Source organism: Pelodiscus sinensis, chromosome 10 (assembly GCF_052426305.1).
Source record: "Pelodiscus sinensis isolate ZL-2025 chromosome 10, ASM5242630v1, whole genome shotgun sequence".
NCBI classification, from domain to species: domain Eukaryota; kingdom Metazoa; phylum Chordata; order Testudines; family Trionychidae; genus Pelodiscus; species Pelodiscus sinensis.
The window spans coordinates 22,849,220-22,861,281 of NC_143061.1; the positions used below are offsets into that span (position 1 = coordinate 22,849,220).

General features: G+C 49.0%; 1 protein-coding gene across 3 annotated transcripts in view; it reads left to right on the forward strand.

Moving 5' to 3' along the window:
- The first annotated feature begins 480 nt into the window (after positions 1-480).
- Positions 481-12,062, forward strand: part of PPM1L (protein phosphatase, Mg2+/Mn2+ dependent 1L) — a 204,420-nt gene continuing 192,838 nt past the window's right edge. Inside the window, exons 1-2 of one of the 3 annotated variants that reach the window (XM_089780789.1) lie at positions 481-627; positions 1,239-1,956. In XM_089780789.1, the coding sequence (XP_089636915.1) occupies positions 1,554-1,956 (403 nt within the window). In that variant the 5' untranslated portion in view covers positions 481-627; positions 1,239-1,553. The other 2 variants (XM_089780790.1, XM_075937854.2) reach the window with 2 other exon arrangements.

The window sequence follows — 12,062 nt, forward strand, 5'->3', positions numbered from 1 at the left end:
CCCCAAGAGCTCGGTATTTGGAAAGGGGACTTGATACACCTGTGTAGTTTTCTGTAGTTCCTTATTTAGTCTATGTAAGGACACTCTGCATTGTCCTGATGTACAATTATTGATTGTAAATCACACCCATGTATAAAAAGCCCATGTGCTGCCCAGGTCATGTCTGTGCAAACTACAGGACGGTCCAAGCAAGGCAGCAGCCTGTGAGCAAGCGTGTGTGGCCAGAATAGGGACCGTGGGTGCCGTTGCAGCCTTCGCATCCTCTGGTCCCCGCGTACGGGCCGGCCTTCGTACTTGCCACCTTCCCAGGCAGCGTGAGTCGCTCTCAGCACGTGGTCCCTCTCCAGGCCCGTTTGCTGGCTGCTAGGCCGAGCCAGACTTCTCCCCTGCTCCTCAGACTACCGGCCCCAGCCGCCCTTGAGCTGCGTCATGCCAATCACAAGCGAGGCGGACGCGCACAGGCTGCTGGGGCTTGTAGGCGGCCGCTTTCCCTTCGGGGCTGTGGAGAGGAGGAGACAGGCGGGCCGAGCCCCGCCCCGGCCGGGGGAGGGGCACGAGAGGCAGGTACCTGCGCGCGGCCCTGCCGGTGCCATCGCGGCTGCCTCAGGAGCGCTGGGGCCGACAGGGGTGAGTCGGGGCTGGAGCGCGCTCCCGAGTCGCCCGCGGGGCCGAGGCCTGAGGGAGCCGGTGCCCGCGTGAGCTGCGGGGCGGGGGCTCCGCAAGTGCGACCCGGCCCCCGGCTTCGCCGCACGAGCGCGCAGTGCCCGGCTCCTGCTCCTGGCGTTGCCGAGCCCGCCTGCCCTTGCGGAGCGTGCGCTGCCCCGGCCGCGAGACCCGTCCCTGCAGCAGGCAGAGGCGGGATTGCCGCGGCGCTGGGGTTCGCATTGTGCGCTGCTCGCTGCTCCCCTGGCCTGGCAGGGCGCCCGCGCCGAAGCCGACGCGGGGTAGGTGGCCCCTTGCTGCCTTTGCAGGAGCAGGACACGAGTCGATTGGCTGCCCTGCATCAAAGCTGGCTGCAGCCATCCCGCGGCGAGACCCCTGAAGCGGCGGCCGCCGGAGGACCCTGACCTTGCCTTTGCAATAGCAGAGGAATTACATACATTGCTCTGGGCTCCGTTACGTTAGGGGGCTCCCGCCGTGGGGCTGAGCACACCCCGCTGTAGCATCACAATAACCCTGCCCTCGTTAGGTTTCTAGCACTAACAGAGCGTGCGTGGGTCTTTGCTGTCTCATATCAGATCTGTCCCTGTGGGAGCTGGCTGAAGCTGAAGCAGAAGCAGCAGCAGAAGGTGGCGGCTAACCAGCCCTGCACCGGTTGGGTTCCTTTGTGTCACCAACATGCAGTGATCTGTGCTGCCTTGCATCAGACCCATCCCAACCCTACGTGAGTGAGTGGGACCACTTGAAGCAGCAGTAAGAGGCTGCAGCCTAGCCCTGCCCTCACTGGGCTTGCATTAGCAGAGCATGCATTGATTTGCTGCCTTGTCTTAGACTCATCCCAGCCATCGGGGTGCGTGGTGCATGGTGTGGGAGATACAAGGTCTCTATAATAAATGATAGAGGATACAATGACTTTGCTGTCTCTGCTGGGCCGGATCATGCGTTACTTCTTGCTGAGACCAGAGACCCTGTTCCTGCTGTGTATCAGCCTGGCCCTTTGGAGCTACTTCTTCCACACTGATGAGGTGAAAACCATTGTCAAGTCCAGCAGGGATGCTGTGAAAATGGTGAAAGGCAAGGTGGCTGAGATCATGCAGAATGACAGGTTTGGGGGACTGGATGTGCTGGATGCGGAGTTCTCCAAGACCTGGGAGTTCAAGAGCCACAATGTGGCTGTCTACTCCATCCAAGGGCGAAGGGACCACATGGAAGACCGGTTCGAAGTGATCACAGACCTTGTCAACAGGACCCACCCTTCTATCTTCGGGATATTTGATGGGCATGGAGGAGAGGCAAGTTTGTGGGATGATTAATGTTCACAAGGCATAATGAATGTATGAATACACATTTCTTTTGGGTTAGGTGTTGACAATTCTTTTTCATTCCAGCAGACAGTTCCTAGGGCTCTGGGACAGAACTAATTCTTGAGTCTCCCCTGTCCTCTGGTATCAGAGCTCTTGGAGGAAGTGGGAAAAATGCATGCATAGTCAAACTTTGCAACAGGGAGTTATTGTAAAAGGAGGTGGATTCAGCCTCCCTGGATAATTAATGCAGATTGCCTGGATAATCTTTTGTTAGGGAATGATGTGAACTGGGGAAAGGAGTGGGTGCCCCATCCTACGCGGGACTGGGCTCAGCAACAGCAATGAGGGTTAGTCTAGGGGGAGACTATATAGAACAAATATCTTTTTAAAAAAGGAATGAATATGAGCAACCTCATGTTTTCATGCATAGAAAGAAAGTTTAGCTCGGTCAGTAACACATCACCTTCCTCAAGGTGAGAGAAACCCATGGAGCTTCTCTTCATTTCTTGCATCTTTCCTGTTAATGATTTGTTTCTCCTTTTGAGGGAAGAGCCAGGGAAGTTCCTGCTACCACTAACATTTTCTGCTTGCTGGAATAAAACCTTTGACTTTCCAGCTAGGGAAGGTTTTTTCTTTTCACATTGTCTTCTGTGTCTTGTATTATTACTTGATGAGATGCATCTTTACCTCAAACAGTAACTGTGAAAGCTTTCTTTAGCTTTTTTTTCTTATCTAGGAATACAGAGCTTCCCTTTAGCTGTCTGTGCTGTATACAAAGAGCAAGTTCTTGTAACTGTAGTTTATTTTTCTGGGTAGAAAGGAAATTTATGAGTCCTAGCTTCTGTTACACAAACCTGATATACGTATGGTTAGGGCAAGAGTGTTTTGGAGGAAATGAAGAAAAGATGCATGTTAACATTTCATTTAAAGATGAAATTTTCCCCAGCTGAAGAGTCTGTCTGTGTTTGTTTCTGTGCTGGGGCATAAGGGCTTTCGATTTCCTTCAGCTGTTCTCACATATCAAATAGCCAAGGTATCATTCTGGAAATGCTTTGACAGAGACTAGGCACTTGGGGAACACACAAGGACAGCAGCTGCTGCCCTTCTAAACCTAAGTGTGCTGTTTCTAAACCCCGTGCATTGGACAGATGGGAGAACATTCCCTTTATCTTCCTTCAGGCAATGTGATTGAAGTCTGCATTACTACTTTCTTGCCTTGGTTAGGATTTTGTCACCTCAGTAATAACAATTTATTATCGGAGTAAACTTAACACTTTTTGAATATTAAAAGGTTTTGCTAGGTTTTTATACTTGTATACTTTGTATTTTTATACTTGGTTTTGATCAGTTCCATATTTTTTCTTGGATTGGAGGGAGGTTGCCATCCTTCAAGGAATGGCAATTAATTGGTATAGAGCACAAATTCATGCCTGCCCTGCACAAGCCTGATAATAATCGCCTCTGAACTGCACTGTCTTCTGAGCCATGTTTGAAAACAGAATGTGGAGTAGAAATGTATACAGTTTTTCTTATATACAACAGCTGGTCAAACTAACTGGAACAACACTGGGCTTTTTAAATCTAATTCATTGTAGATAAATGCACAGTACAAGCCTTTAGCCCTTGGCATAGTACACAGTAGCAATTGTGTCTCTTGTTCAATTGCATCATGTAATATGTTTGGCCCCTCTCTGGGGGGCCAGAAGTGCTACAGGAAATCTAAGCACTTGTTTCCAAAACTGAAGATGCTAAATAACTGCACTTTCTAATCTTGTGTTAAATAACAAGAGTATTAATACAAGTTAATCTCTGTGGTCTGGGACTCAGTGGTCTGGCAACATCCATGGTTCAGAAGGACCATGGATGTTGCTGGACTAGAGAACCCCAAAACAGAGGTTGCTGGCAGCTGGGAGAAGAACCAACTGGTGATGCAGCGGAGCCCACAGGACAGCAGATCCCAGCTTGGCCAGCTGCGGGAAGTTAGTGGGAGCACTGGAACCTGTACGGTGGGGGGCATCAGAGCTTGCAATGGGCTGGGAAGCCAGCAGGGTTACCGAGCCCACAGCCCGTGGGGTCAGGAAGGTTGTGGAGGAGGGGGGGGGCTGCAGAGTCCACAGCTGGTGGGTCCACGAGCACTGACGGGGCTGCTGGGGTCGGCAGGGCTGCTGCAACCAGGGGGCTGAGGGCAGTGGTGCTAAGTAGCTGGGGAGAGGAGCCCAGCAGGGAGGCTGGTGCACGCCCTCCTCCAACCTTCCTGGCCCAGAAAACTCCCTTTTCCAGGACTGGTGAGGTCCCCAGGGAGCCAGACTATAGAGGTCTGACCCATACAAGTACAGGCAGTCCCCGGGTTACATACAAGATAGGAACTGTAGGTTTGTTTTTAAGTTGAATTTGTATGTAAGTCGGAACTGGTACATATTTTGGGGGGGGACGGGGAGCTGGAGTTAGGTGGAAAAGACCCTGATTCTCATACAACTTCCTTATTCTAAGAAAAACACATACTGTTTTGATATGAAGGTTTTTTCGGTTGATATTTTAATTAAAAATTGATCATAAGTTTCAGTGTTTCATGCTATATCCAAATCTTCCTTTTGGGGTACCTGAAAGATCCCAGTTATTCATTTAATAGTCAGAATCTTTGTTTTTTATAACTAAATAAAGTTTATTCAATGCATATTACTGTTCCAAATAGAATTTGCTACAGATGGGTCAGTGAAATAGGTATTAAGTGTAATCAATAGTCATTGGAGAGCACAGTGAAATATTGATACAATCAAAGCTGTTGTTGTATTCTGCTGAGCAGAAAATGGAAATCCCTTCCTGTGAAGTGTGTGTGTGAATTTATCCACAGGATTAATTTTAAAGAGAAATTCTGTGTTGGGAACAGGAGTTTAGCCACAGGTGGGTCCTCATTGTCCACTCACCCACTTTGCAACCAGACCCATGCCCTCGGGACTTACCCTGCTCCGCTCCAGCCCGGGTGTGGGGCTGGAGCTTATCCCCTCTTCTGTCCTGCTCCTCCCCATTCTTGCCCACCCACACCACTGGGTAATTTTTCAGCTTCACCTCTGCCAGGCTCTAAGGGACTTGTTAATTTCACATGACGCTAACAAGATACTTGCAGCTCTAGTGCTGAAGAGGGAAAGAGCTGTTGCTCCCAAGGTTGGGACTGTAACACAATGGGTCTCACTGCCTGCTGCTCCTGCTGTTCCCTAGGAAAAAAATTTTTCCGCTCTGGAGTGCCCCCTTTTGGCTGGTGTCTTGTTCTGCCCAGCAGACCCACGTCCTCCGTGTCGAGAAAAGCCGCTCCGCGTCTCCCTGGTCTGCTGGGGGGGGCGCTAGCTCCGCGTCTCCCTGGTCTGCTGGGGGGAAGCGCCCCCTGCGCCGCCGGCGGCGGCGACAGTGGGGGAGGCACCCCGCACTATCTGCGTCCCTCCTCCCCCCGTTTGTAACTAGGGATCCGACGTAAGTCGGATTGATGTAACCCGGGGACTGCCTGTACTTTTACTCTTCTCAATAGATATAGGTCTAACCTCAGATTCTAACATTAGTATATGGCACTAATAACTTTATATCTTCAAACTTCATTTACTTTCTATACCAATAGTCACCTGCTGTGGTGCTCTGAGAGCTTGTTCTTGATTGATAAGGTGGAGTAGTGTTTAAAATAAAAGCTCTAATTTTGAGAGCGTTAATAGATCCCGCTAAACTTTATTCAAGTGAATATCTTAAAATATACATTCCAGTACACATTATCTGGTTTTCAAATGAAAGTATTCTGTGGGTCCCTATTTACTACTTTTCTTAAGAAACAAGTCTCTAAGTGATTCATACAAAATGGTTTTCTATTTTTGTAGTGTTGCCTAAAAGAAATTGAGTTATCAGAGCATGAAGTGCCTGGACTGGGTGCATTAAACACTCTGTTTGCATAACAGTTAATATTAGCTACATATGCCTTGTTGATTTGAGCAGAGTAGCAAAGTGCTTGTTTTTATTGCAAACAAAATATTTGTCTTATTTTTTAGTCTTACATTTAAAGCATTTTTATGTATGTTGGAGAGGAAAAATATCATGAAATATGGTTAATGGCTCCTTGGAAGACTGTACCTAAATATGTAATAAAGCTTTTATCATAATGAATGAATTTTCCATTGGTTGGCTGGGGAGCTAGGTAGCTTCTATAAAACCGTTCATCTTGTATATAAGGGACAAGCAAATGACCATCTGGGATTCTATGGGGGAACAATATATGAGATGAAGCAGATTTTCCTTTTCTTACCAAAAACATTGAAAGTATAAAATGCTGAATTAATTCTTCCCTGTCATTATCTGTTGCCACATCAGGTGAAGTACAGAGAAGCATCGGCCAAGTAATATTAGTTACTGAGTATTGTTAAATTGTGAACGTTTTAAGAGTTTTAATATTGGTATTTTTGCATAAACAGAGATTTTCGTTTAGTAGTGTGGGTGATTACAAGGGATTTTATTGTGTGTCGTTTACACGATTAACTGACAAGCCTGGTCTTATCGGTTAATCCTAATGACTATCCGCCCCCTCCCCCGCTCTGATGCCTCTGTATCAGAGGCAGCAAGGGGGGAAGCAGGAGCTGGTGCCAATGGGGAGCCAGCTCTCAGAGCTACCAGCCCCCTCCTCTGCTGCCTTCTACAGAAGCAGCAGCATGGGGGTGAGGGAGAGGAGGTGGGAGCTGATACATGTGGGAAACTGGCTTTTAAGATGGCTCTCCACGCGTGCTGGCTCTTGTGGGGCCACCTGCCCTCCCTCTCCCCCTTGTTGCCTTCCACAGAGGCAGCAGCACAGGGGTGGGGGCAGACAGGAGCCAGTGCTCCCTGCACTACTGCCTCTGATAGAGAGGCAGCAGTGCGGAAGGGGGGAGGTAGTGCATAAGGAAAGCCGGTTACCTGGCGCATACCGGCTCCACAGAGCTGCCTGCTCCCCTCTACCTGCACTGCAACCTCTGTATCAGATCACTGGCTCCCGTCTGCCCCAGCTTGGTGATTCTGTCTCTTTTTTTCTGTATAGTTTTCTGAGAGGCAGTCCCATTCCAGGCACATCCCATTTTCTTGTTACACTCAAACCCTTACCTTGTGTTAAGTTATGATAAGAGGAAGCTGTATACTGAATTTAGTGGTGCTAGCTCTTACCATTTAGGACGAGTTCTTGAACAAATGGAAGGATGGACAAACAGACAAATTCTCAAATATACAGTAGATCCGTGGTTACCAACAGGTCGATCGCCCCCGACTGGTTGATTGTGAGGCCTCCACCGGTCGATTGCAAGGCGTCCGGGCTCTCTCCCCCGCCCCCCCCCCGTTTTCCCCCCACCTCGGAGAAGCCCCACTACCTACCCCCAGCGAAAATGGAGGTAGTGCCGGCTTCCTGTGGGTGGACGGAAGTCCCACAGCTTAGCGCCACTTCTGGGGGTTCTGGAAGTATGCTGGCTGCTCTGCCGGGCGCGCTGCGGGAGTGGGCGTCGGCCCCAGAGGAGGAGCACAGCGACTTCCCTGCACCGGTTCAGGAGGAGTGTTTCGGCCCCGGGGTAGGTGCACGCGGGGGTTTTGGCCCTGGGGCAGGCGTGCGCAGGGTTTCCCTGTGCCGCGGGGTGGGGTGCGGGAGTCGGGCCTGGAGAAAGCACATGCCAGCTTCCCTCGGGGGGGGAGGGGAAGCAGGGAATCCTGGGAGGAGGCAGATGCAGGGGACTCTGCCTCCACTGGCACCCTGCCCCCATTCCCCACTCCCCTCTCCCCAGCTACAGAACTCTGTCCCCACTCCCCTCTCCCCAGCTACAGAACTCTGTCCCCACTGGCACCCTGTCCCCCACTGCAGAAACCTGTCCCCACTGGCACTCTGTCCCCTGCTGAAGAACCCTGTCCTCTGCCCTCCCAGCACCCTGTTCCCTCTCCCCTGCCCCCAGCCACAGAACTCTGTCCCCACTGGCACCCTGCCAAAGCACCCACTAGCACCCTTCCCCAGTACTATGTCCCCTGTTCCCACCAACACAGTTGAGGCCACATTAGTGAAGCTTGGGCAGCTGGGATGGGGGGAGGGAGGGGTTGGAGGAGGATTTTTTTGCATCTCACTTGTGTGGCCCCAACTGACTTTTCTTGGGTCAGTGACCCCTGAATCAAAACAGGTTCCCTGCCCTTCTCAGAAATAAAGACAATGCAGAAACTTTTTGGTTGACATAGTATTTTATTTAAAAATGAAGCCTGGCCAACAAACCCCCAATTGGGGCCAAGCCCCCCATCTGGCCAGATCCTACATCTGAGTCTATCATACACTGGAACCCCCTGCCCTGAAACCCTCACATACCCCAACCCAAATTGCTGAACCCTCACATCCAGCAGTCTGTGGCTTGCTTGGTACCCTAACCCTACATCTGATCCCAACACTGCCCGGCCTGGAGCCCTCTCCCTGAGCCAGTATCCCCTTCTCCACCTTCTCCTATATCCATATTTCCTCCTAGAGCTTGTACCTCTCACTCCTTTCCACACCTAAATCCCTCATTCCCACCCCAGAGCCTACACATTCTGTCTCAACCCAGCAAGGTTACGGCTAGACTGCAGGAGTTTTTCAGGATTCCGGAGATATCCAGGAAAAACACTTCTGCATCCAGGGATGCATTTGTTGTTCCTCTTTTAGTGGAAGAGCAAACATGATCTTTTGGTCACCCCTATATTCCTCTTTCCACGAGGAATAAGGGGCTTCCAAAAGAAGGGATTTTTTTCTGACATTTGGTCCAGTCTAGACAGCCAAATGTTGGAAAAACCTCTCCCTACAGAAGAATTGGGGAAAAAAGCAGCAGTATAAGGGTTGGGGATAGCAAGTGATGGAGGAGAAAGAGAATACAGGCAGTCCCCGGGTTACGTACAAGATAGGGACTGTAGGTTTGTTCTTAAGTTGAATCTGTATGTAAGTCGGAACTGGCGTCAGCTGCTGCTGAAACTGTTCAGTTTCAACCGCAGCTGAATCTGGACGCCAGTTCTGACTTACATACAGATTGAACTTAAGAACCCCAGGCGTCCCCAAGTCAGCTGCTGCTGAAACTGATCAGCAGCTGATTCCAGGAAGCCTGGGGCAGAGCAACTCTGCCTGGGGCTTCCTGTAGTCAGCCGCTGGTCAGTTTCAGCAGTGGCTGACTTGGGGATACCCGGGGCAGAGTAGCTGGGGTGCTGCTGGGTTGCTCCAGTAGCGCGGCTCCTCTGCTCTACTGGAGCAACCCAGCAGCACCCCAGCTGCTCTGCCCCAGGCGTCCTGATTCAGCTGCTGCTGAAACTGACCAGCAGCGGCTGAATCAGGATGCCTGGGGCTGAGCAGCTGGGGTGCTGCTAGGTTGCTCCAGTAGAGCCGAGGAGCCGTGCTACTGGAGCAACCCAGCAGCACCCCAGCTACTCTACCCCCCTCCCCAGCAGACCAGGGGGACAGGAGCAAAGCCGCCCAGGCGGGGGGAGTCCCGCCGCCTGGGCGGCTTTGCTCGGGTTTTCCTGGTCTGCGGGGGCGGGGTCCAGCGGCTTTGCTGGACCCACCCAGCAGACCAGGGAGACCGGGAGAAGCTTTTCTCGCCCCGGAGGACACGGGTGGCAATTCGCCGCCCGTGAGCTCCGGGGCGAGAAAAGCCCCGTTCGTAAGTGCGGATCCGACATAAGTCGGATCCGCGTAAGTCGGGGACTGCCTGTAGAGAGGCTGGGTCTTCAAGCAAGGGGTGGGGCGGTAGATCTTGGCTTGTTCTGTTGTGTAAAAAGTGATCTTGGGTGTAAAAAGGTTGGAGACTACTGCAGTAGATTAAGAAGGCCTGAAAAGCTCTGTGTGCATTTTTTAAAAAGAAATTCAGGTCCTATCTAGGCTGGAAGGGTGTGACGAATAGAGTAGTTAAATGGTGTAATAGCAAACCATGAGCTTACAAACAGACCAGTTGAAAGAGGAAGGGATGTTTAATCGGATTTTAACATGGATGATTTTAATTGTTGTCTTTACAATATGGGAAGGAAAACTTTAAAAAATTCAGTAAGCATTTCCTGGATGTTCCCAATAATTAGAATAAAAGGGGCATTGTGCAGTTGGCCTTTTTAGATAAGAATATTGAAAGCTCTTTTCAACTTTGTTTTGGGAAAGGAGAGGGAGAAAGGCATTCAGAATATAAACAGTTAAAATACTTGCAAACCACTCACTAAACCCTCTTGTGCTGGAAGGCCTAAAATTAATGTCCTAAATAATCAGTGGGAGGTGCTGACAATTGATTAACTTAGTTGTTGCTGCAATATATAAAGTAGGTAGGGAGAGGAGAGGAGTGGCCAGCAGATAATAGTGTAGAGCCCTTACTAATGTTGTCAGAAATGTACTGTATGTAGGTCATCCTGGCCTTCCAGGCTTTTGTAAATATTATAAAAACTTTCTTAAATTCTGTGCCAGTAAACCAACTAGAGATGATGGCAGATTGCTGAAAGGAAAATAGTGTTCACTCTTGCCTTTCTATGGAAACACACACGCGCGCACATGCACTCTCTCTCTTTCTCAAAACAAAACTCAGGATTTTTTTGGTCAAGTACTATTTTTTATTCTGGTACCAAGAGCTTTTGGTGCAGTGTATTTATACGGAAGAAAAGAGGGTGATCCGTTCTTTTGCTCCTAATGGTGGCTTTTGAATACAGCTTGTCAAAACATTTACCTAACAAAGAGATCATAGTGTCTGTAACACTAAATATAAAGTTACATCACTAACATTAAAAAAAAAAGCTCATCTTGTGAGCTGACTTGACTAATTGATAAAGGTTCCTATTTGTTGACTCTTCTCTTGCATTTTCAGTTTTTACTTGCCATATCATTATATCCCATTTTTAATGTTACTTTTCCAAATCAGTTCACATATGCACATTAGCATTATTAATGGTTTTCTTTATATAGTAATTTCCTTTATTCTTCAACCAGGTATCCTTTGCAAAACAGATAGTGTTTTGAGTAAATATTTACAGTGATGGCGTTATGTTGACACACGAGTCTAATCTCTATTGGCCCAAAGAAAACCCACCAAAAAATAGCAAAATTTTCTGTTGTTGGATAGTTAACAGTCTTAGCTCATGGGTATGGTGAGATACATTTTCCACTTTGCAAAATAACTTATCATTCTAGTTAGGATCTGCTGTGTATGCAAGCTTGCTGCAGTTGAACTAAATATATACTATTTAAACCAATGTAATTAAACAGGTGCAAAAGCATATGTAGACTCTTAATTTGAGTGTTAAACCTAGCTGATCTGTTCAGTTTGCACTGATAAAACTTACAGGTATAGGCCAGAAAAATTATTTTAAACAGGCAAGTGTGTCCATACAGCATCTTGCATTCGTATAACTAAATCAGTTTAAAAAAAAAAAACAACCTTAAAAAACAAGTGGTGCAGTAGCACCTTAGAGACTAACAAAAAATGTATGTAGTATCATGAGCTTTCATGGGCACAACCCACTTCTTCAGATGGGTGCAGCAAGAGGCACAGAGAGGTACAGAAACCATAAAATTTAAAGCAGAAAGAGGCAGAGAGGAGGAAAAAACCCCAAACCTGTCAATTACTATGATTATGCTAAATGAGGCTAATAGAGTGGACTATAAGTGGGCCCACTTTATTAGCTGCCTTTAGCATGGTCACTGTGATGGGTTGTTTTTTCCTTCCCCTCTGCCCTCTTTCAGCTTTAAATTTTGGGGTTTCTGTGCCTCTCTCTGCCTCTTGCTCCACTCATCTGAAGAAGTGGGTTGTGCCCATGAAAGCTCATAATACTATTTATTTATTTATTTATTTATTTTGCTATGCTTGCCAGCCCCCCACTCAGCTAGGGAGAGCCATCCCAGCTTTCCTTCCCGGCCATCCCCTGCTCTTTCTCTCTCCTTCCCCTCCTGCCCCCCCGGCCCAGTCCCAGCTCTCTCTTGCCCCCACAGCCTGTCCCTGCCCCCAAGCCCACCCTGGCTCTCTCTCGCACCTCCTCCTCCTCCTCCCCCCATGCCAGCCTGCCTCAGATCTTTCTTGCCCTTGCAGCTGCAAGGGAGGGCCCAGGACCGCAGCCTCCCCAGCTCCCTCCCTCTTCCCCCTGCTG